This window comes from Archocentrus centrarchus, chromosome 7, assembly GCF_007364275.1.
Source record: "Archocentrus centrarchus isolate MPI-CPG fArcCen1 chromosome 7, fArcCen1, whole genome shotgun sequence".
NCBI lineage: Eukaryota > Metazoa > Chordata > Actinopteri > Cichliformes > Cichlidae > Archocentrus > Archocentrus centrarchus.
In genome coordinates this window covers 37,256,333-37,282,791 of record NC_044352.1, presented here as the reverse complement: position 1 = coordinate 37,282,791, position 26,459 = coordinate 37,256,333, and the positions used below count along the sequence as shown (strand labels likewise).

Sequence of the window (26,459 nt, the reverse complement as noted above, 5' to 3'; positions counted from 1 at the left end):
TTTTATTTCATTTTTTTAATTTATTTTTTGTTTACCACTTTTATTTATTTTTTTACACATACATACACATTTTAATAGGACAAGAAAGTACATTAGTGACTGCATGCAGGTACCATCCTGAAGCCAGAAAACTCTTCTGTTGGTGCACATTTGCTTTAGGCAAAAACAAAGTGAGAAAACGGAAAGGAAAAAACAAAAAGCAAACGGATGAAGTCCACAACTCCACCCTGAAAGAAGTGTTTCACAGCAGCAGCATTTGGCATTTCTGACTGTGGACAGTTTCAGGCACATCTATGCTCTGGTAAGAAAATCACCTAATTTAACACACATCAGAGATCACAGCATTCAGTGCAAGTCAACAATGCTATTCCACACACATTCGCTTTGTTAATGGAAGAGTTCAACAGCCATGTGGCAAAAAACAAGGATCACATGAAACTTCTGAGGTCTGTGAGAAGTCTGGACTAGAAATTAGAAAATAAAGGTGCATATCCTTTATTTTAATGCACCCAAAACACACTTTTCATAGGCACAAAAGATGTGGCTCCAATCTTCTCTCTGTATTGCTGCTGAATCAAACTGTACCTAACAGGAGAATCTGTTGTGTGTTCTTCCAGTCAGAGCATCAAGAAGCCAAACCAACCATGAATGTTTGCTCCTAACAGCTACTGGTTCTCTGGAGCCTTATTTACACGATCAGCAGAATCATTAAAACCTCATACTGTCTGGGTTCCACAGACGCTCTGACCCCTCACCACATGGACACAGGACCTCCGGGGGGGGCCAGCAGTGCCTGAAACTGGGAGACTGACGCCGTGTCCTTCAGATCCTGTGGATCACGGAGCGGGCCATCAGCTGATCGAGCTTGTTCTGGTACATCGATGCTCGATTACACCGGATCTGGACACTTTGGAGGCTGCTCCAGCATCTTCCACATTACTTCACACATCCTTGTGGCAGCCACATTGTCTTGCTGGGGAAGGCTGTTACCGTGGGGGAGTGTAGTTACCATGCATGTGTGTGTGTGGGGTTTATCTGCAATGTGGGACAAATCTAAGTAATATCTATATGAAATCTATAAGATCATATTGTACCAAGATCACCTGTCAGTGGTGATGATGTGGCGTAAACAGGAAATCTTTACATGTTTAATAAGAACCAGAGTGGGTTAGTGTGATAAGACGGTGGTTTGAGTCGACATGGAATTTATCAGGAAAAGGACATGAAGCCAAATGTTTCAGTTATGTGGAATCTCACAGTGTTTAAAGCAGAAAACAACCAATCTGCACAATTATTCAGATGCATCTGAAAGGAAATAAAGGAAATGCACATCAAAGCTACACATTAGCTGATGGTGTGTGAACAGCAGGTTGTGTTTGTCACACTGATGGAGCCCATAAGGAAAATGTGAGGATGTCAGTGCAGCAGCAGGCTGTTTCATACCACCAATCAATGCTTTGCTTTCACTTCACTCTCTTCCAAATATACAGAGCATCATCATGTAGAATAATCTACCACGTTCTGCTGACAGCAGACACGTGTGCCCCTCGTGGAGTGCCTTACCTGCATTCCACTGGTCCAGTGCTCAGATGCATAAACAAAAATCACATCTACACAGGCTGAAAGTGGCAGTTCACTGGAATCCCATTTAATGGACAGTGTGGAGTTTCTGATAGAAGGTGGTACATGCCACTGATCAGTGCTGATAAGGATGCACAGGCAGAGCTCAGGGTGTCTATCAAGCACCTAAAGATGGAACATGAAGGAGCTCCAAAGACACTAATCCTGAGCTCATGTCCACACAACCAAATCATGACTAATTAGCAGCTCCACTTATGTCAGACATCCAAACTTCCCCTTCAATGGATCCTCTTCTATTAAGTCAGTGACTTAAAATATACCTAAAATGTGTGTTTCCTAGAGGAAATGTCAGCAGGGGTACTAAATGTTCCTCTGGTGTTATTTCATCCCTCTGAGGATGCTCCACCTTGATTACTTGCTGTGGTGGAGATACTGCTGGGTGAACATGTTGAGCTCGCTGTCCAGCCAGCCCGCCTTGTTCCTGACAAAAAAAACACACACACACACACACACACACACACACACACACACACACACACACGTTAACAAAATCTGCCTGCCTGAAAGCAACACCTGGAAACCACAACTGTGTGTCTACACTTCCATCATCCTGATCAGAAACAGGGTGCTGCTGTGGCCGGCTGCACAGCTCAGTTTGTGTAACAGAGGCCGGTGTGGGTGGCACACACGCACAGCGGATGAGGTGCAGCGCCCTCTTCACTAACGTGCAGACACGCGTGTGGCGGATGGCGGCGGGAAATGAGAGCGCTTGAAATCGAGCAGTTTGGAAGATCCGGCACAATAAGACGATCATTTTATCCGATTTAAGACAAATTCACAGCTTTTTGTTTTTCTTGACTTTTGGTGTTTTTCAAAACTATAAAACAACCAAAAAGGAAAGAAAAACAATTATTATTGTTATTATTATGAAGATGTGTGTTCAGATTCCTTCCTGTGTTCAGACACATGCTCGAGGTTATTATAATTAATGAAAACAGAATAACGAAAGCTGAGACTGAAAAAAACATTTTCATTAACAGAAATAAAAAGCTAAGTAAAACTAGATTGTAGGTTTAACAAAACTAACTAAAACAAACTGAAATTATAGACAAAATGACTTTGTTTTCATTGTTTTATTTAAAAGCCTTGTAGATTGATATGAAAATTTTTTTTTGCTCTAGCAGTTTAATCTGGGAATGCCACAACTGTGCCCGTGCTCACCGCGCTGGTCCTAGGTACTTGGATAGACCCGCTCGTGCATGCCAACAGTGTGTTACAACACCAGAAGAAGCAGTGGGGACTCGCGCTGACTCGCTCTGTGCTAAACGTTTTGTTTTTTAAATGACATTTTCATTCTCCGCCTGGGGACTCCCCCAAAGTTTGCCTGGTTCACATCCAATTTCTCTCAAAAAAAAAAAAAGTTATATTTTTGTAAAGAAAGGTGAAAAAATGAGCATGTGCTGATGAGAATACAGTGCAGCAAATCTGCAGCTCCTCATTTCTGACATCTTCTTGGGAAAGCTGAGCTACTTCCTTTTTCTAACTTGATTTTAAAAGATCACTCGGAGTTTAACAACATTAAAATGTACTAACTTGACTCGCGGTGCATTAGCACCACTGATGAGTGAGTTTCAAGTATCTGAAATGTGTAAAAGCTATGAATCCATGTAAGGCAGAAAAGGATGTTAGTAATACAAATTCTAAGCACATGAAACGTACTGCTAAATAAGTGTTTCAAAATATCAGAAAACCAGAAAGTGTGATTCTTGAGGCTGCTGCGGTGTTAGCGATGTGGACGCCGCAGAGCCCAGCTGTGATGGAGAGAGTAGGGCTGGACCATAACAAAGATATTTACTGTACCTCTTCTTTCTATCTGACACTCACACACATTCATACTCTGAAGGTTGCATCAGAGAACAACTTGGGGTTCAGTATCTTGCCCAAGGATACTTTGGCACGCAGTCTGGAGCAGCCAGGAATCGAACCACCAACCAGCCAATTAGTAGATGACCTGCTCTACCTCCTGAGCCACACACCCCCCAAACTCATGCCATACATGTTTTAACAGAAAACACAAAAAGCCAATCAGGATGAGAATAGAGCCTCAGCGAACCAATCAATCGTTCCGGCCGCATCAAGCGACGTTGATTCACACGTCATAGCAGCCGGCTAACGTTTGGGTTACTGCAGCACACGTACATCAGGAGTAAGAGCGAGATGAAGAGACAGTGACAACAAAATGTTCACGAAAGCTCGGGCGTTACTGAAAAAGACCCCCCCGACAAACACAGACGCCAACGACGGGGCCCCTGCTGAAAAGAGTCCAGGCAGCAGCAGCAGAGTGCCCTGCATGAGGGCTGCTGGACGAGGATGTTGAAACCACTACTTTTTTACTCTCATTTCTCCATCTATGCATTAAATCATTATGATGATGATTCATAACAACTTCAATCTGCCTCACTATAGTTTCATGTTGCACCTCCACATATAACCAACATAAATGTGTTTAAGCATCCACGGGTGCGCACACAGGCTCACGGCTGGACTTTGTCAAAAACAGGACAGACCTGCTGCACAGGATGTGACCTTTACACCCCCCCCCAAAAAAATCTATCAGCATCGTACATGCAGACATTACTTCATGTTGGAAGTGAGAAATAAAGTCCCGGTGTGCAGGCTTCCCTGTTTTTAATGTTTGAGCCAGACAGCAGACCTGAGTGCCCTTACCGTAGCAGCTTAGCTTTGCTCTGCAGGCTGTCCAGCAGCTCGATCTTGCTGTTCATGTCAGTGATCTCATCCTCGAGGTTTTGGCGGGTGATGTCTACCTGCTGGCAGAGCTGAGCAAAGACCCCAGCCAGCTCCCTGTCAACCACAGGCAGGGTTAGAAAAGACTATTTGATCACAAAGGGATTTGACATTGTCTAATATGATATCAGTCTAATTATGTATTCTCACTGCTGGACTTGATGGCTGCAGTTGGATCCAGTGTAACTGACAATCAGCTGAAGCTTCTCACTGGCGTAATCCACAAACTGTCTCTTGAAGGCTCTCTCTTTGGCCTTGGTGGTCCAGGTGAGCCGCTCGTAGATGTAGAGGAGCCCGTACAGACCCACTGACAGAGCGATGAGACGCCACCCGACTGCCTTCCAGATCTACACACAATCAAAGCTCACAGTCAGGCTCCAACACACTGAAGTACATTTAAGCTACATGGATCCAGCTTAGTCAGAATTAATGTCTGGCTACTTTGAAATAATAAAAAGCACAAAGAAATACATTCAGCATTCATGAAGACAGCTTGGAACCTTTATAATGCCAAATGTAATAAATGAGAAACTGAATGAGAAAGCATCCTTTATCTGGCATCCCCCTCACACCTACAACAGGAAAAACCACCGACTCCATGTAATTCCAATGGTATAATTATCAGGAATAATTAGTTTGTACTTTTCTTCTGAGGGGAAATCCCATCACTACCTCTTTGATTCTGGAATATCGAAACAAAAGCTTTAACATTCGCTTACTAGCTTCTGACAGAGCTGTTAGCCACATATCACTTTTTTAAAACCGGCCCCCTCTGCAGCATTTCATCCAACTCTAATTATGTGAGTGTGTGTCTCCGTATCCTCACCACTCCACCCACAACAAGGACACCCATGGAAGTACGGGAGGTGAGGGAAGCAAGACCTGTGACCATAGAGACCATGAGCTCCTCCTGGGTCATGGAGCTTTGCGGGAATGGAGGCATGCTGGTGCTGACCGGTGTCAAGGCCATGGGCCGAGGAACCTGTATGGAATAGAGGCACAGAGGGTAGGACTGATCTGCAGATCAGCACGATCCGGCCTGGTTTTTCTGTTCTGGATTTATTCTGGTGATGTCCAGCAACAGCACTTTAAGCTTTCTACAGCAATTTAGTGACAATTATGCAAATCATTCAGGATGCTACATGCGTGTAAAATATATTTCTTATGTAGAAACTTTAAAGGTAAATATACTCAATGCTTCACTGACTTATTCAGAGGAGAACCACAAGTCCTCTCACAATGGTCGAGTAAAGGACGTTTATGCTTCCGGCAGTGTTACCTGGTCACTGTAGCCCATGAGAACACGTCGGGTGTTCTTGGGTCCGAGGAAGCGGTTGACCAGCATGGTCCAGCCCAGAGAGAAGTGGAAGCTGATATCTTCCTGAAAGTCCATGCAAAGCTTGTCACAGGCCAGGTCATAACTGAGGCTGAAGCACTGGTTCCGAGGTACCAGCTTGTCGACCTGCTCTCTCACCGTACTGGGCAGCAGAGGCTTCAGACCCTCTGCACAGATGAACAGAAAACACAATCACTGAAGGTAACGATTTTCTGCTCAGCTACGAATTACAGCACAATATAAATAATCTAATAAGAAATTATTACAAGCAAAGTCATGTGTTGCGACTATAGATAGCTTGGTAGTAACAGCTGACGATGTGGCCGTGGTTTAAGGCTCATAGTACATTAAAGTGGAAAGGTGGATGTGTTACCAATCATGTCGGTCTGTGTGGCCTGCAGCGCACTGGTGATGGAGGTGGAGCACCTCTCTGACATGTTCTTGCCCAGGCCCTCTTCTATGTGTCGATGAAGCTCCTACAACAAATAATGATAAAGAAAAGTTCAAGTATTGCCCTTTAGATTAGATAGATTCAACTCACTGTCACTGTGCACACAACGAAATGATCGTTCCAGATCACTCATCCAAAGACGAGCATCTGTGGTCATGCAGCCAGAGACCAGCACTACCGTTAGGCAATGTGGTTTAAGTGCCTTGCCCAAGGACAACGCAGCGCAGGGACAGAGGCTCGAACCGACAACCCTCTGGCTGCAAGGTGAGTGCCTACCCACTGCGCCACTGCCACTATATTTATCTTCCTCTTGAGTGCACGCTATGTTTATGTTTTCATATGTTTCATATCTTTGTATGTGATAAGCACTGGTGATGATACACCAATGAGATTGACTTTTGTATGTTATTGTTCCTGCATTTAGGCTTAGAGCGTTTTTGAACTTCACTCAGATGCTAAATAAAATAATGACTCCATTTGTAAGTGTGTAAAAATGTAGCGAGTAAAAGTTAAAAGTAGTCAGAAAAATAAATACTAAAGTACAGTGAAGTACAGATACCTGAAAATTCTACTTAAGTACAGTTAAAAACCTATTTATACTTTGTTACTTCCTGTGGCTGTAGCTCAGTAGGTAGAGCAGGTCACCTACTGATCGGAAGGTCAGCGGTTCGAATCCTGGCTACTCCAGGCTACATGCCAATGTATCCTTGGGCAAGATACTTAACCCTAAGTTGCTCTCCAACCGTTCTGTCGGAGTATGAATGCCTGTGAATGCTAGTTAATTAAAAAAGCACTTAGCTTAATTAATGATGGAAGTGCTTGTATGAATGGGAGTGCATGGGTGAATGCAAAACATGTTGTATAAGCGCTTTGAGTGCTCTGATTGAGTAGAAAAGCGCTATATAAGAACTAGACCATTTACCACCTCTGCCTTTAAGTCTTTTCTAACCACTGCTGGGATTTCTTGATGTCGGGGGGGTTGTGGCCTATGCAGGGACAGTCACTCCCCCTGGCATATTCCACATTTGATTGCAACTTGTGCAATTGTCTTGGAGTTGGGCTCCAGTATTGTCTTCCACAGTCCCATTGAGTTCCTGATGACTATTAGCATGCTATTAGTCTTGCGTAGTACCAAGCACCCACTTTACCAAGGTCTTGAAGATCTGAACTGTCAACCTCTGATGAGAGGACGTTGTTCAGGAGCAGTTCATGGCTGGTTTAAGCCAGCCATGAACTGGAAACTGCTGAAACAACAGTGTCACCGTCCACAGTGAAGCAAGTTTTACAGTTCCATCATGGTTCCTGTTCTTCCTCCTCTTCTTTCTTGGGTTTCTTCTGCCTGAGGTACTCACTAAGTGCATGAGGCTGCACTGCTCAGGATGCAGCCCCAGATAAGAACATTTTGTGTTTGTATTGTATTGTTTTTATGCGTGTCATGAATTGTAGAACAATGAGCATTGTTCATAATGCGCAGCTCAATGAGCCACACTTTTAAGTCACAATTTATTCATTTTTCAGATGTTATTTTCTCATATTCAATGATGCGTGAACATCGTTTGCAGTAATGCGTTTTCATATATTTATATCAGTTGATTTTTTATCCTTCGTTGTTTGAAGTGGAATGTGCAGTGTGTATAATGTGTGATGTTCAGTGCTGCACAGTTTAACAGCATTTAAAGTGCAATTCATTATTGAAAAATGTGATTAATGGCTTCAAACTCCTTTGCTTAGACAGTTTTTGACATTCTCCACTAAACAGGCATAAAAATTAATTTGATATCTGAGTGTTTCTTAGTTTTAGACCAGTCGGTTAGTCTAATTTTTCTCCTCTTGTTTAGTTGACTAAGAAATTGCCAGGACCATCCCTAGTCTTTACCTTACAATATAAAGTACATTGAGGTGACTGATGTGATTTGAACTTATATAAATGAAATTCATTTGTTCATGATTCAACCCTGAGAAAGACTGGGCAAAAACGGCCTCCATGGGAAAGTTTCAAAGCAAAGACCGCTGCTGACCAACAAGAGCACAGAGGCTCATCTCACGTTTGCCAGAAAGTTATCTGGATGATCCCCGAGACTATTGGGAAAATTTTCTGTGGACTGAAGAGAGAAGGTTTGAGCCCCGTTACATCTGCATAAAATGAACAGTTTGACCAACAGTCAAACACGGTGGTGGTAGTGTGATGGTGTAGGGATGCTTTGCTGCTTCAGGATGACTTGCTGTAATTGATGCAAACATGAATTCAGCTCTCTACCATAAAATCATCAGTTCGTGTCCCGAAGCTCAAGCACACTTGAATTATGAGGAACACTGAGTGGAAACACACCATCAACTCCACCTCTGAATGGCTTATAAAACCAAAACAAACAAACAAACAAAAACAAAGGGTTTTGGAGTGGCCAAGTCAAAGTCTGGACTTAAATCCAATTGAGATGCTTTGGCACGAGCTTGAACAGGCTGAAGCTGAGTCTCTGCTGATAAACAACTTCTGGTTCACTCAGTAGGATGACCGCTTGAATGTGGCCTGTCCACTAAAACTCATATGTAAAATTCTGAGAATGTACTAAAGTTAAACTCACATTTTTGTAGACCTTAAGCACCACTAGTGATGGATGGAAGTCCATGTGGAAGTCATCCACCAGCACATGGAGCTTCCTGATTTCTTCTGCCATGGCATTAGACACCTAAAAGAAGAACGACCTGCAGTTTAATGGTTCTTTCCAGCTGAATCCACATAAGCCAGGACAGGTGTGTTATGTCATGTTGGATTCACCTGTCTCTCCACCTCCTCAGTAATCTTCTTGATTTTGGCCTTACAGTCCATGGTCAGCAGATCCAACTGTTTATCAATGAATTCCAATCGGTCCTGACGGTCCTCTTTGGTCTCCAGGCAATAGACTCTACACACACACACACACACACACACACACACACACACACACACACACACACACACACACACACACACACACACACACACACACACAGGGCTTATTAGGGTTTAAAATGAAGGTCTGTGCAGGTGGAAATCTGCTGCACGCACACACAGCAGCCACTGCAGATGCAGTTTTAATCACACTAAGAACCATTTATGGAATTTCTTTCCCCAGGCACTCCATCCCTGCTCAAACAGTCAACATTAGTCTGTGGTTCATAGTCCCACTGTATACACATACTGCTCTTAATACCAGACTCACCTCTGCTCCTGTGCAGCAACGTATACAGAATCCATGATGCGCCGCAGGGTTTCGGAGATCTGCTTGGCCCTCACTGTATGCTGCTCAAACTTGGTCTTCACTGCTGACTGTGATATACACTCCTAAACACAGCAGCCAAGTTAGCAGACAGGCCAGTACATCAAATCAAGAAAAACGGGTGTGCATAAATGAATAACACGCCACCTTTACAGGTTATTTAGTAACTTTACACAATAGTGTATAAATTACTGAAGTTAAAAAATGAGTTAGGCCTCAATAACATGTTTAGGAGGCAAGTTTCACAATTTCTGTATGACACTAGACATGGTGGACTGAAGTGTAAACTTCAGCTTTAATTCACAAATGCAGTCAGACTAAGTTACATAATGTTTGTTAGTCAAAAAGGGACAAAGCACATTCATTAACATGAGCACTTAAGCTCATCATGCCAGATTTAGTCATACAGGGAAATGCTCATCCCCAGGCCCTGGCAGCTTCATAAAAACTAAAATGCTTATTTTTAATGTTGCTGACGGGGAAAAGACGGGGTTTCCTCCGTGACGTCTGCCAGGCAGCCGTCAGGTGCTGATTTTTTTTTTAATGGGTCTTTGGCTACCTTTACGGTGGTCTTCAGCAAGTGAAATGCAAATTTCACTTGCCTGATTGGACCCATCTAGGGGGCAGTATTGCCCCCATATCTCCCTGTAGTGTGATTCTGTTGGGGCCTCTTGGTCAGGTCATGTTTGTAAATGACAACTGGTTCTCGAACATCTTAACTAATAAAATACTAATACTAATAAAATAAAGGTTAAAAAAAAAATCCATCAGGATGAGATTAGCTGATTGTCTCAGCCATCACAAAATACTGCACATCTTCAGCTTAAAGCCCAGGACTGCTTTCACTGTTTTTTTTGGTTTTTTTTAATGGAGCTACTGTACTTATTTTATTTGTTGTTATAAATGGTTTATGATATCCTTAGATTATTGTTCCTCTGTACTGTGAAGTGCTATTCAATCAGATTTGGTGCATTTGGCTGAATCTGAGCAGAAAGGATTAGTTTTATATGCTTCTGCCATATCATCAATAATTTATTGCAATCTGGTGCCACTGGGAACCAAACAAGTCCATGTCTGTTTCAATTCTGTCATCCAGCTCATGGTAGTCTCAAGAGCTTGGAAACAAAAAATAGAAAAAAAACTGGGCTGCTTTAATCTTTTTAAAGAAGTTTCACCTCTTAGCCAACAGGCTTCTTCAGGTGGAGAGTCCCAGGTATTTAAACCCTAGTGGGGGTGGTCTCCTCTGGAGGTCGCCAGCTGATTATCACACCAAAATTACTACATTCCTCATTGACAGCAATGCTTATGAGGTCTTAAGATGACAAGTAACTACAGGAGGAAAGTCATCTGTTGCCTACAACTTGATGGAAAAAGCCATTGACCACCTGACACAGGATCTGAGAGACGCATCTGGTCCTTCAGTTGATCCAGCTACAGTTCACTGGAGCCTCATCAGAAATGATCAACAGGTTTTCATTTAACAACAGAATAACCCTAACCCTTTATATCTACGATCCACCTCTGACGTTTCGATGAAGCAGGCCCGGATTTATGTTTCATCTACATGTATGACATTCTGTAGCCTCATGGAATGGCAGAAGATATACAAAAAGCCTCTTGGAACGACACCCTAAACTAAACAGGAAGTCCATCATTCTGAATTTAAGGTGCAATTTTGGCAAAATACTTAACATTCTGCTGAACTTCTACTTTAATGAACTCCTCCTGGATTTAACTGGAGCGACCTGATCTGTGGCCAGCTCAATCTTAGTGATGTGCAAGCTGTCCCAACCTTCACAGTCCCAAGTCTGGAGACACTTATGTGCCAACATTAGGCCACTCACAGCGCCACCTGGTGGCAGCATTAAACGTAAACATGAAATTTTCATTGTGGGTTACACGTGATACAACAGCATGACATAATTACTGAGTGTTCTCCAACACCAAACAGGGAGTTATAAGTAAGGATGGCCCTGCTGTTGCTGCTTGCAGCTTTAATTATTACAGGGGCCTGGGCACAGGCCGTGGGTATCTGCTCCACTTCATCACGTCCCCTAAAAACAAGGGCAAAAGACGAGCCCCACTGCTGTAATAATATAATTGTTTCAACAATCGTCATCCACAAAGGACTTTGTGAAAAACGGGATAAATTTCTCATGTTTTATTTCTGATCCTGGTTTAATTCGTATTCCTGGCCATCAGGATCTCACCTCAAATCTCCGCTCAAAGTTCTGGAACTCAAACATTCTGGCCTGAAATCCCTCTGCCAGAGCGCCACCTGGAACAGGACCAAACAGGACTGTGTTAACGCTTTTAAAATCATTTTCGGGCGCCTGGGTGGCTTAGCGGTGAAGCCGGCAACCACATACATATGCTGCGTTGCGGTGCGGGTGGCGCAGGTTCGAGTCCCGGCCTGTCGCCAATTTGCCCGCGTGTCTTCCCCCATAGCTTTTCCCCGTTTCCTGTCTCTCTACTGCAAATAAAAAGAAAAGGCAGCCGTGGCCAAATTTGGGAAAAAAAAAAAAAAATCATTTCCAACGGTGCTCGTTAATGACCTCACTTTCAGTCATACCAACATCCTAGCCAGAAAACATTCGGGGGGGGGGGGGTCCCCTCTGTGCCTGCTTGCAAACTGTGGTGACAGTGATCTGTCCCGATTTTCAGCCGCTAGCCAGAACCCTGCATTAGAGCTGCAACTACAGATTATTTTGGGAGTCGACTAACCTGTCAATTATTTTATCGATTAGTCAACGATTACTTCAATCTTACCTCACCTGTTCGAGCCCGCCCACCTGTTATCACCTTGTTCTCTCTGCTCATAGTTAAAATGACCCATAAAAATACGAGTTTGAATCTAATCCAGTGTATTTTTAACATTAATGTGACCATCACAATAAATATCAAACAATGCATATTAAAACGAATGCAATTTTTATTTTTAAATGAAAATATAATGAGCAAACAAATAAAAACAGCCTCTGTCCAAAAGTTCAAATCAGGCCTCAAATTAAATCAAAAAGATGTTTTTCCGTCCAAAACAGCCGGAAAGTTTACAGACTGACAGATTATTGATCCTCTGAGGGAAATTATTGTTACAGCAGCAAGAAAATAGAACAGTCTACAATAAATAAATGAGAGTAGAAGTCACAGGCACAGAGTGTAAAAATATACATATACAACTGTGATCAAAACTAAATAAATAAAATATCTAAATGTGGGTAAAGAAGATTTAGACTAACATTGTGCATTAATAGATAATCTGTACACTAGGAATCTGACAGACAGCTGCAAGAAGATATAATATGGTAATGTGTGTGTGGGACCTTATGTCCCGACAGGTGTGTTCACCTGTCACAGAAAGAAGAGTTATTATACAGTTTTATAGAGAACGGTAGGAATGATTTCCTGAAGCGTTGGTTGAATCAGTCTGAGGGAGAAGGAGCTCTGCTGCTGCTAGTCAGAATGAACGCTGATACCAACGTTCTTATTGATATTGATCAATAGCAGTGTAATGAGATCGATACTGTAGCTTCAGTTTCTCTCCTGTATGCAGTGCTGCGAGCTGACTGTTTAAGCTCCTGTCACAGCACAGAGCAGGCACACTTTGCTCCTCCCTCCCCGCAGCGTTTTGACGTTATACCGTCACGTAACATATTTTACTTGGGAAAAAAGGAATTTGTCAGCAGTCTCAAACTCCCGGCCCGCGATTTGATGTCAAAAATATAAGACAATTTTGCAAAATGTCAAAAAAGCAACTTTTCAGGAAACCTTTACCCTTCATATTTCAATATCAGAACTAAATTCAGGACTCTTCTGGTTTTTGTTTTAATCTTTTTTAAAAATATTTTACATAGACTAGTGTCCTCACCTGCTTCGGGCATTCCTTGAGCCTTTTGAACGCGAGCCTGAAGTACCTCCTTGGCAGAAACGAAGAAGATACGATCACTGGCCTGGGCTCGGTCCACCACACCCAGTTCATCCACCAGAAAATTAGTGCAACGGTCCATGTGCTGCCTACGGACCTGGTTGAGCAACAACACACTTGAATGTCAAAAATCACAAAGGAGAGGCCTACCAGAACACAGCTTCTTCTGCCAACACATCTCTCTGGATGGGATCAGAGGGAGCGATGCCACAGTCTGACTGAGGAGGCCTACTTTAGCTCATCACTATCATCTGGCACCAAAGCGTAATCACAGAGATGGCAGAAATGATTACAAAGCAGTTTTTCATCAGCTTCATCAGGATTACATGAACAAATTGGAGTCTATGAGATAAATATGACTCAAACCACTGCAGTGCAGTACCTTTAATACCTATAGTATGCTCTAATCTCTGTAATAAAATGTTATGGTCAACAGTATCAAAGCTGCGCTGAGGTCCAACAGGACAAGAACAGAGATGAGTCCACTGTCAGAGGCTCTAAGAAGATCATTGGTAACCTTCACTAATGCTGTTTCTGTACTGTGATGAATTCTGAAACCTGACTGAAACTCTTCAAATAAACCGTTCCTCTGCAGATGATCAGTGAGCTGTTTTACAACTACTCTTTCAAGAGTCTTTGAGAGAAAAGGAAGGTTGGAGATTGGCCTATAATTAGCTAAGACAGCTGGGTCAGTGATGGCTTTTTAAGTAGAGGTTTAATTACAGCCACCTTGAAGCCTGTGGTACATAGCCAACCAATAAAGACTGATTGATCATTTTTAAGATTGAAGCATCAATAATTGGAAAGACTTCTTTGAACAGTCTAGTAGGAATGGGATCTAACAAACATGTTGCTGGTTTGGAGGAAGTAACTATTGAAGTTAACTCTGAAAGATCAACTGGAGCAAAAGAGTCTCAACAAATACCAGCAGTGCTGAAAGCAGCCGAACATGAAGATAAATCTTTGAGATGGTTATGAATAATTTTTCTCTAATGTCTAAAATGTTATTTGTAAAGAAATCCATGAAGTCACTACTAGTTAACGTGAAAGGAATACTCGGCTCTACAGAGCTCTGACTCTTTGTCAGCCTGGCTACAGTGCTGAAAACAAACCTGGGGTTGTTCTTCTTTTCTTCAATTAATGATGAATAGTAAGATGTCCTAGCTTTATGGAGGGCTTTTTTATAGAGCAACAAACTCTTTTTCCAGGCTAAATGAGCATCTTCTAATTTAGTGAGACACCATTCCCTCTCCAGCTTACGGGTTATCTGCTTTAAGCTGTGTGTTTGTGAATTATACCACGGAGTCAGGCACTTCTGATTTGAAGCTTTCCTTTTCAGAGGAGCCACAGTATCCAAAGTTATACGCAGTGAGGATGTAAAACTATTGATGAGATAATCGACCTCACTGGGAGCAGAGTTTAGGTAGCTGCTCTGCACTGTGTTGGCACTGAAGAGCATAATAATGAAGGAATTAGATCCTTAAACTTAGTTACAGCACTTTCAGAAAGACTTCTACTGTAATAAAACTTATTCCCCACTGCTGTGTAATCCATTAAAGTAAATGTAAATGTTACTAAGAAATGATCAGACAGGAGGGGGCTTTCAGGGAATACTGTTAAGTCTTCAGTTTCTATGCCATATTATGTCAGTTACTCAGGTCCATGAGAAGGCAGATGAGTGAAGACTGTTGACAGTATGGAGCAGCTTTAAGTGTCAGGAGACTTGAATGTCCCAAATGAGACAAACAGGGTAAAAGCAAAACTGATGTGGACATTCCTGCTACAAGGTTACAGCAGCCATCAACAAGTAGTTCATTTATGTACAATACAAAATTTTGCCAATGTGAATATAACTAACCTCCTCCATATATTCAGGTTCTGAAGCTGAGGCATCCCAGCGGTTGTTCAGGATGAAAATGTTGGGACTAGAAAGTCGCTCATTGACCTTGTGAAAGAAGGACTTCTCCTGCAGAATGACAATTTGTTTATTTATTTATTTATTTTTTAATAAAAGGAGTCAATACATCAGAAAGTACAAATGGTTGACAACAAAGGTTAGGTTCACTTTTTTTCCCACCATACTCAAAGCATTCGGTGAGCCGTTGTGCCCTATGGATGTGTGACATTGCTATTCTGGAGAACAGCACTCCCATCGGGACAGAAATCCATCCGTCATAAAAGAATCACTCTGAACAACTTTGGATTCATTCTTCACGACCGTTCCCTGGATTACAAGTATATAAGCAAAATGTTCCCCACTGCACAACGGAGTCACAGTATCCCTGTAGAGATTCAAGCTTTGTCAGGCATCTTTACATTTAAATGATTCGACCTGTTGATGTGAACATCAACAGTCCTGCAGACTCCTTTAACTTCATCTCTTTATAGATTACTTCATTCAGTTCTACGGCTCACGTCAGCCTCTGGATGAATCTCACTGCGATCATATCTCACCGTCTGCATCAGCGTGGACTCAGAGTTCGCCACCAGAACAAACACATCAGCATCCAGACAGAACTTGTCAATCCAGCTGTCCAGTTCTGTGGTAACATCAATACCTGGGCTGGAGGGGAAAACATCACGTTAAATAACAGGAGCACAGCAAGTCAGCACGGCAGCTTTCATTCAAGAGAAAATTCAAATCAAATATCAAATGTTGATACAATTAAGCACAAATATGGTTTTAGACACATTCAAGACAGTTTAGTGTGAGTCTGAGCTCAAAGTACAGACTTATGAATATACTCCTATTGCAGCAACTATAAATATAATGTCTACCTGTATTGTATAACTTAATATGTTCTAGTCAAACTCTGCAATGACAGAACTTATATCAGTGCGCACCAATGACTTGACCGTATATATTGACACTTACACCCCCCCACAGAAAATGTAAAATGCAAGTAATTAGCACATCATCTAAAACCAGGGTCATGTTTTATCAACTCTGCTGGGAACAAAGAACCTACTGACAGCTAAAGGTTTTCCTGCTCTTTCAGCAGCTCAGAGCTGAACTGCAGGAGAGAGGGATGGTCCTTAAACTCTTCAGCCCACATTTTGATTGGTCAAACTGCAGGAGAGTATTTTTACTTCGCCTCAGTCCATTTCAAACTAGTTCAGTCCCAGGCGATGGTGTTTCTGGATCTCATTTACTCCAAGGGCCAGCCACCTGAAAAATGAAGCCAAAGCAAAAGTGGCAAAAACTGCAGTTTCTCAGGGTGTCATCCGAGGCTGGATCCAGCAATCTGGCCAGAAAAGATTCACAGTCCAGCGGGATCAGACAACTGGGCGATGGATGGGGGTGTGGGGGTTTAGGGGATGACTGCTTGCTAATGCTGGTAGCGAATTTTTCTGATAGGCAACTGGTGAAATTCTCAGCAAACTTAAAATGGGCTGCTAGCTTCAAATTCATAGAGAGCATACAATTTTCAAAGAGCAAATTTCTCAGGTTTCCACCTTTGATATGTTGTCTTTGCACTATTACAGTCCAAATGATTTGTAAACCACTGCAATCTGCTTTTATTTACATTTTACATGGCATCAGACATTTTCTGGAAATGAAACTGGACATGCATCTGACCTGTCCACCAACACCAGATCATCCCTGAGCAGAGCACATTTGGCTTTAGGCCACATCACACAAACAAGGCTGCCAGCATCTAGATCTTCATCCTGGTGGAGAGCATGGGCCAGCTGGTTCACCGTCTGTAACCACAGACAACATGAGTGTCAGGTATCGCCGTTCACTTGAACACTGTGCACTCACTCAGCTCTGCTGACCTTTATGTTCTTCCTCTCCTCAGAGCCTTCAGTGAGGATAAAGGCCTCATTCCCATCCGTGCCCTCCACCCTCAGAAAGCAGTTGGTGGTGTGTCCTATTCCAGATGGCAGAACCTTGTCACACAGCATGGCATTGATTACGGAGCTCTTTCCATTACTGGTCCTAAAGAACATGTAACAGACCTGTGAGCTGCGGCTCGCCCTGTTCACCCTCTAGTCATGAGTGAACTTGTACTATGTTAAGCTACTGTTTAACGCTTTAGTTTCAGGTCAAATTTAATGGCTTTTTTCAAATTTATTTATAAATAAAACCTAATGCAAACAAAACAAAATATGGCTAAAATATAATTTAGTAATTTTCATTCAGATAATGTCATTCCAACTGGACTGAAAATACATGCACATACCTTCCAAAGAAAACCACCTTCATATGCCGGCGAGCTAGAACTTCTCCAATGCCCGTCACCTTGGCGAGGTAACCCCGGACCTCCTGGACCTGCTCCTCTGTGGCAACCGGGTCCAGCTCTTCATTTTTGTATGTATCTATACATAAAAAAAAAAAATCATCAGGCAGAGGTTCACTTGTCATACTCTGGGCATCCACAGGCAGGCTATGAAACTTATATAATATACTGAACTGCATTATATACTGATTTTAAATATGCTGTATGTCTTCTTGTTAACAGGAATGACCTGTTTGCATACCACATGAACAGAACTACTCAACCGCCAACACACAATGAAGATGGACAGCAGCAACAGACTCTTCCAATGATTCATTATCAACCTCCACAACTGAGGTTTAACATCAACCAGCCAATTCAGAAGGCACAACCACATCAGTTTTTCCTACAGCCTCCTGAGGGCTATTAATTATTCCGGTAAGGAGTTGAGGCATGGCAGCACCCTCTGCAGCCAGGCACTCTTATGACGCGTTTCCATTAGTACCTACTCAGCACGGGTCGACAACTCGCCACGGTCTTGTTTTGTTTCCACTGCAATTGAGGACCACCTCGAGTTGAGTCACTATAGCTGCGTGGGCAGTAGTCTCTTTACGTAATTTGTACGCGACTCAAAACACAACACAACAATGGATGAGACAGAGGCAAGCTAACACAGCTAAGACCAGTTTAATATCATCATCATGCATAAGTCCCGGTACAATGTTTTAATGGATGAAGGTTATCATTGTTAAGTACTAAACCTATACTGCTGAACATGTCATAAATCGACTTTGTACTTCAAAAGTGCCGCCGTTCGCGTTTCTGGCAACAATTACCGTAATAACCCTGTGTTGGTTTTGAAGTTCAGTTTTCAGAAACCGTTTGAATTTTTTCGATAGGACAAACGGTCGTGCAATTACGGTAAGTTCCTATGATCAGCGCCTCGGTGCTCCGTGTTAACCAGCTGTTCACAGCTAGTAGGGGCAGGTAACAGGTGTTTCAGCGGCGATCGCCCGACAGTAAAAGGTTAAAATATGTATGCTGTGTGTGTTTCAGATGGCTCTCATGTTGCAAACCTACCGCTGCAAACTGTCAGTCTGCACATTCAACAGGTGCTTTGCGTGCCTCCATTTTCTTGCTGTCGGGTTTTTTTTAACGGTCAGTTTTTTGCAGTCATTTCTGGTGAAGGAGTCGCTCTCATGATTCAACCAGTGACGACAATCCCTGGCCAGTCAGTGGCATGCTGTTCTTCCACGTCACATTTTCGGATCGCCTAGGATCCCTTGGAACTCCAGCTGAGTGAGTACTAAAAAAGTACCTGCTACCAGGTACTAATCAAAACACCTCCAAACCGTGCCAATCTGAGATGAGCCACGCTGAGTAGGTACTAATGGAAATGCTGCATTAGGGTCGGGGCAATGCCAAACCGCACGAAGGCTGTATGTACTCAAAAACAGCAGAGGATTTTAGGTTTCTGGCCTATTGCCAAAACCCTCCAGAAGTCGCCAACATCGCTGGAAAAAGTCACTAAATTTGACACTAGTCACTTTTTGGAAAAAAAGTCACCAGGGGGGTCTGAAATATTGTTATATCTAACGACAAATTTGTTAAGTTGGCAACACTGAATCTGACAGGCACCCTCCATGAAATATCAGTAACTTCCATTATGTCCCTCCCAATCACGGGGCATGATTAGTGCGTGACGGCAGGGGGATGTTCCTCCGCGGGTGTAATTAGCACCGCACCGGCCCCTGACTGCCCCGCCCCCTGGAAACCGATTGGACTGATGTCCCTGCTGATGTTAATACCAAACCTTTGAATACACATACAGGATCTGTCAGGATGTTTTGGCACTAAAATGTGAGCAAGTTAATTTGGTCTAAATAACTTGGTCCTATTTCTTCCTAGTATTATTAGTCAATAAATAGAAAGGTGATGCCAGTTATCTATTTATTGTTTGTTTTCATTTATAATGTATTTATTTATATTTCAATATATTTATATATTTTATATTGTATTTATATTTTCTGTATTTTAATTTAAATTTAGTATTTCCTGCCCTCTAAGTGCAGTAAATGCAGTGTTTGCAAAGTCAGTGAGTAATTGTATTTGTTGGAGCTATTTGTGGCTTATTTTTATTTTTTGTATTAAAATGCTAAGTTTGTTTTTTGCCTAGGATAAATGTGTATTTATTTTCCTTTGGTAAATTTGAGTTTACTTTTTGGGTTTCTGGCTGATCAGGTGTGCACTTTATTTACATAAGTAGGTCAAGTCTGATGGGTCAGGCAGGCATCGGGACATATGGTTTTTTTAACCGGGCGACAGAGAGGCTGCTCCTCCATGAATCACCACCTTATCATGGTGGAGGGGTTTGTGTGTCCCAGTGATCCCAGGAGATATGATGACCGGGGGCTTGTCCCCCTGGTAGGGTCTCCCATGCCAAATTGGTCCTGGGTGAAGAGCCAGACAAAGCATGGTTTAGAAGACCCCCCCATGGAAATATCAAGAAGGAAACTGTTTACACTACCCAGGATAGGGTTACCGGGGCCCCACCCTGGAGCCAGGACTGGGGAGGGAGCTTGAGGGAGAGCATCTGGTGGCCGGACATTAGCCCGTGGTGCTCGGTCCGGTGCAGCCCAAAGAGATGACATGGGCGCGCCCTCCTGTAGGCCCACCACCCACAGGAGGCGTCATAGGGGTCGGGTGCAGTATGTGTCGGGCGGTGGCCAAAGGCGGAGCCCTATGAACTGACACAAAGCAGCAAGTTCAGCCTTAGGGAACAACCTAATTCACAGCTGGGACAATCACATCGCTTTTCTCCTGTAACACACACCATGCAGTGAAACGGAGGTAGAAAGCTTTATGTTGAGACGGCAGTCATGCCCTTCTGCCGCTTTTGTCACCCGTTCTTGGTTCGAGACCAGCTAGCTTGCAGGGTCGGAGTTGAACCCGTTTTTTGGCCGAGCACCGAGTGTGTTCGCGGTGGGAAAAAAAAATGCTGAACGGTTCAAATACTGGCACGGCACTCCACCGGTGGAAAAGTGGCCAATGAGAAGTGGGTTACTGAAACAGGGAATATATGAACAAGGACTGAGAATATGGAAGTGATATGCCAGCCAACCCAATGAGAGCGGTTACACGAACACTGTATGTGGGAGCTGCGGAAACACAACAACCAAGAAGCACTTGGTAACTCAGTGCTCTATCATCAATAGAAGGAAGCTACTATCAAAGCTGAACACAGCACAAAGGGAACTATACTGAGCAGTGCACACAATTAATGACTGACAGTGATGTGACTCCCCAGGTACATGGGTCCGAATCTCAGAGGAGATGCTTGCAGACATGAAAATATGCTACACAAATACCTCAAGCAGCAAATAAGGAGAGATACGGGGCAGGAAGAAGGAGCATCATCGAAGACCAAGGGCCTGGTATGTATGATCAGCACAGAGGATGTAGCTGACATCGAGAAATCCTACCAGTGGGCAGAAAAGGTCAGCCTAAATAACAGCACTGAGGCTCTGTGCATGGTAGCACAAGAACAGGCCCTAAGCATCACATCAATACAGGCAGAAGTCTGCCGCAGCTGACAGGACCCAAGCTGCAGACTGTAAAACGGTCACCTGGGACTGTACAGCACATGGCACCGGGATCTAAGATGAAAGCTAGGACAGCACACACTAAGAGGCACAACCAAGTGGCTGGGATTGTGTACAAAAACATCTTAAGTGCTGATGGGAAAGACCTTCCTGTGCAGAAGGGTGCAGTCAAAGGAACAGGTAGGATATTGCTCAGAACCCTCAAATATCCCAGTTTCTAATAGAGGAACTGAGCTTGAGAAACATATGTACCCAAAAAGCAGCTGATTCTACTGCTCAGCTATTTATATGACACAAAGTAATAAGTTGATAAAATATCTGCAGAACTGTGAAGCTGAATGTCAGTCGGGCCAGCAGAACTCCTAACCTTGACAGTCATACAGCTTGTTGTACGGGCACTTTAATGTATACACTACCAAGAGTTACAGCCAATGCACTTCATTAATCCCCACTTTTTCTGTGTTTAAAAAAATGTGAGTTATGGGGCATGTGACAAATGATGGATAAATGAAAACATGTTTTTACATTTGTGACTTCCATGTCAAAGTGCTGAATGCTTCAGATATAAAAACCAGTGAAATTGTGTCCTAAATTGAGTAATAAAGGGATAAGAGTACTTAGCTAGCACCTTCCAGAAAGGAAGCGCTCTCCTTGATGTAAGCCCCCAGCTGCTCAAAGATCCCGTTGATCTTCTTTTTTGCGGTGACAAAATGTTTGAGTGGTGATGCATTCACTTCCGCCATGATTCTCTTTTCCTTCTTGCCGTGAAATGGGTTGGTGTTGAGTCGTGGAAATACCAAAGACATGGCACTAGAGAGAGAGAGAAACACAGTGTGTTTGGCAGAAGTATCACTTTAATCACCTGGGAGTGAACAAAAATCAGATCCATCTTCAGCAGAGGGAGTTCAAACATGTTGTTTTATTACAGCAAACTGGACTGATGAGCTGTTTGAAGAAGTCACGTTCAAACTACAGCCCAACGGCCATTACTGCTGCTGCTACTGACTGCATGATGTGGTCCAAAACATGTGGCACATGACATTTCGCTCAGTGTGAGACTTCTCAGTGCGGTAAGCTGTCAGATGTCCATTTATGTCTACAAACTAAATCCCAGAAGAAAGTTTTAGAGCACAAGTTCTTGTGAAAACCTGCCAATGCTAGCAGCGCTGGCCTTAAAAGGTGGCAGGCACATCAATAGTGGGACTGTTGCACAAATACATTTATTATCATTACAATTCATCTTCTTTCTGTCACACCATTTGTCCAACAAGAGGCACCAAATCAGCCAGTCAGCAGTGACCTGATTGCAATTACTTCTTTGGCCATGTTTTACATGTCACACATTCCCCCAAATCCCTCTCATTCAAGAAAATGAGAGAGCTGGTGAGGACTAATCAACAGAGTACAAAATTGAAATGAAATGCTGACAATGACATTTTTCTCTTCAACCTGCTGGTGAGCCCACAATTTTCAGCAATCATTTTTCCCTCGGTTTGTAGAAAGATTTGCCTTCTTTCCAACAAGGTCTCCCACAGAGCCAACAGACGCATACGTTTGGATCTGGAGGCATTTGAGTGAGAGGAGTGTCATCTGTCCAATACTGTTCCTTTTATTTTCACTGAAGACTTTTGGGGAAAGCAGAATGGCCTCTTTTTTAATCCCTCTCCTGACTGCACTTTTAGCACTAGGAACATTTATAAAAAAACAAAAAAACCACAGAAACATGTGGAGCACCTTCCTGGCATGCTTACATTTTTTAAAGCAAGCTCACATGATTTACAGTTTGGATTTATATGCCTTTTTGTGACAGAAGGACCAAGCCAAAGATTACCGTGATAACTGGTGTTCCCTTGATACAAGCAATCCAAAGCTGATGAGCTGATTCCTTTAAAGATTATCATTTGATTGGCTAATTTAAGTCTCCTCTCCCTCTGTGATTGGATGTTTCCTCCTCTCTGACAGGTGGAAACGTTCGATGCGTTTTGTTGTTCAGGTTTTCAGCCTGCAGTATCTGATGTGTTTGTTCTCTGGCTGCTTCCCTGCCTGTCATCAATACCAGAAAACAACATTTTAGATATAATGCTGATGTTGTTACATTTAAAGGGGCAGTTACTTTATTAGGTACACAGATGTTGACTTTATTAAGCACACCTGCTTTTAGGTACACTGATTTACTTCTTTTTAGCTGTAAGCCACAGCTCAAGCCCAGCAGCAGCAACAATCCCACTACAATTTCTCCAGAAACTGCACTGCCTATGTGTATTACTATTATGTTAACTCGCAGACTTTCACTTCCATTCTGGGTCATGCTCCCTAGAGAAATGTGATTGTGTGGTGGTGGGCTGTAACAGGAAGAAGAGCTCAGGATACCAGCAGATGATTGTGTGGAGTGTCTGAGAGGAATCAGCTGCTCCTGAATGTGAAAACAACCACATTCAGTGGTCATCTGACGGCTACACAGCCGCACCCATCCTGGGACAGGATACTGTGCTGATGCTGGTGGAGTATAAGCACCACACTGACAGCAGACTGGAAGACCAACACAGAAGCTGTCTACAGCAAGAGGATGAGCAGGCTGCATTTCCAAAGGAAGCTGAGTGCAGCAAAATGAGAAGGATTGGCACTCAGCTGTGGTGAGTTCACGGTACCTTGCTGTGGGCTGCTGGGGCAGCAGCCTCAGAGCCGGTGACACAAACAAACCGAATAAAGCGTTCAGGAAGGCGGACTCTGCGACCGGCTGTAAGCCGTTATCCATCACGGATAATCCCGTCCACCCTCTGCACTGACTAACAGCCTGACTCAAGCACAGGTGTGATTGAATGATTCCTGAAGGGAATCAACTCCTGAAACAGAAGAACTTCCCACATGTGTGATATCTAAAGCATGTCTTATCTGATCTGCAGGCGCAGTGAAATCAGCACAAGTTTCCTGTAACTGAATCAGGCTCCAGGAACACATGAAGCTGCTCTCAGCGCCGCCAGCACGCACGGAGTTTTATCAGGTTTTTTGCGCATACCGAGATCATGAGTGCAGGTTTTCTGATGGCAGTGAAAGACAGCAGCCTTCCAGGCCCAGGACAACACCCCCACCCCGCTGTGACCTTTCACACAGTCTACAGAGTAACGCTGCAGGCAGTCCAAAGGTCTGCTGTTGTTTCTAATATAAATAAGACGCACTGAGCTACATTCCTGTCACAGCAACAGTTCAGTCACATTTGTGTTTGTGACCCTGTGAAGACAGCAGGGCCTCACACCCCTCACTGTGTGTCCTTCACCGCGACAAAGGTTCAGGGTGAAACTGCAGCTACACCCGCAGCTTACCGCGGATGGAGTCGTTATTCACACACGGCGCTGTCGCATCCCGGCCCGGCCAAACACTCGGTGAAGGGGCGGACGGAGCGTCTCAGGCTCCGCGGTTTCCGTCCCAGTTGAAGCGTCGACCTTGACTTAGACCGCGTCGGTTTCCCGTAAATCCCAAAGCCGTCAAACGCAGGTCGAACAGGTTGTTTCCATTTTCCACTCTGCGTCTGCTTTCAGGAGCCGACCTCTTCTTCAGGATTAATGGCGGCTGGCAAACCGGCTATAGCGCCACCAGCCGGACTGGAGGACAGAGCCACAGCCCGCGGTAGCGATCAGGGTGGCTCCTTTGCAATGAGCTGACCTGAGGGGGCAGGTGCAGCTGTTTTGGGGCCCTGCCTACCGCGGCTGGGTTGCTGCATACATATATGCATCCTACGATCCTGACAGCAGCTCCTTCTTCAGACCTCCAGCACACGAGTCAGACTCAGTACTATATGAATGCAGTGAGAGCGACCTTCGTGTGGTGTAATGTTAGAAGCCCTGCACACCGTCCTCAGAGAAAGCACAGAGGCTCTGGATTTGCTTTTACATGATTCAGTTAAAATCTGTAGGGGAAAAAAAAGCAGTGGTTAAAGTGGTCTTCAACAGCAGCTGTCCAGCTTTCTGAAGGTCTTTCATTTTTCTCATTTTCAGTCCAGCATGTACCTGACAGCCATTTAACACTGACCTATGAATCACTGAACATTTGGACTTAATCCAAACTGTTCCAATATGGAACTCCACAGGTTGGTGGCAGAGAGTGAGTCCATGCCCAGGGTTGGTTCGTCCCTGGAGGAGGGGGTTCGTCCCTGGAGGAGGGGGTTCCAGGAGGGCAGGCAGGGAAGCTGAGAGCAGGTAACAGACAGATGAAGCCTCGTGAAGCTTTATTGCCTCTTGGCTCATCTGCAATGGTGTCAGCGAGGGAATAAGAACAGAAATATAAACACTATAACTTGATTTTGTGTGCTTCATTCATCGAATGTGAAATTTTGATTGTGAAAAAACTTGTCAGTATGATTTCAGTGTTTAAATAATCAGTCACGAGATGTTTATATTAAAACTGGTGCAGTGTTTCCAAAGATGGGACAGTGATTGTGTTCATTTTTATTAAGAAATAGTGTTTTTTCCACTGTGCTTGGACTCTGTTTCTCTTTTTGGCAATAACCTGTCTGGCTTTGGAGAAAACCCTCTCACATGGTACTGAGGAGGCAGGCCTGCACAGGCTGGATACATGCAGCCCTGCCTGGATACCACCATAGATAAGGTGTTCTACCCCAGCTGCTTGGAACACAAACACTTCACCTTGGAGTGGAAAAACCACTCCATTATATATTCGTCACACATTTCATTATCTACAGGCATATTATGTGCAATACTTTCCTGGGAGAGAGCATTGATATACTGTATGTGCATAAATTACAACACAAACCGCTGCCTGAACCAGCGAGGTTTCACACGTCATCAGTGACATCACTCACTCACACGCTCTTTATTAAAGACTTCCTGGATTTCTCGACATGCTCTGATGCCTCGGCACAGCGGTCCCGTCATCTGAACGCAGGTGAGTACTTGTGGGGGAGAAGGACCAGTTCCACAGACACAGGTAAGTTGTGCAGGTTGGTAATCCACCCTTGAGTCAGGTGAGGTTAAACTGGAACCATGAGGTAACAACATTTGGGAGCCCATTTAGCACTTACCAGTAGCAGACTACCTGCTGAAGACTGGAGGCCCAAACTGCTCCTTCTGTACTGGTTGTTGATTGCAGCTTATGGGTGGACCTGGCTGCTGAGTGGGAAGCCAGACTCCACCCCAGAGGGAGGAGCAAACCTGCCCATCCTGCAGGCACCACCAGCCTAACAGCACACCCTGAAAACCCAGAGTTCAGACAGGCAATACCACATTTCTGCATTTATGACCTGAAAACTTTCCCCTGAGGCAGTG

The 26,459-nt window shown here is 43.7% G+C and overlaps 1 protein-coding gene across 1 annotated transcript; it reads right to left on the bottom strand.

Moving 5' to 3' along the window:
• On the bottom strand, positions 1-24,744 carry mfn2 (mitofusin 2). The gene is made up of 18 exons (XM_030733580.1): positions 24,501-24,744; positions 21,809-21,990; positions 17,543-17,678; positions 17,136-17,298; positions 16,936-17,060; positions 15,810-15,918; positions 15,214-15,321; positions 13,299-13,452; positions 11,641-11,708; positions 9,374-9,495; positions 8,950-9,076; positions 8,756-8,860; positions 6,096-6,198; positions 5,666-5,889; positions 5,213-5,368; positions 4,537-4,733; positions 4,309-4,443; positions 1-2,062 (listed from the first exon to the last, which is right to left on the bottom strand). The coding sequence occupies exons 2-18, from the start codon at positions 21,984-21,986 to the stop codon at positions 1,993-1,995; spliced, it is 2,280 nt and encodes a 759-aa protein (XP_030589440.1). The 5' UTR covers positions 21,987-21,990; positions 24,501-24,744; the 3' UTR covers positions 1-1,992.
• Between the last annotated feature and the right edge of the window lie 1,715 nt (positions 24,745-26,459).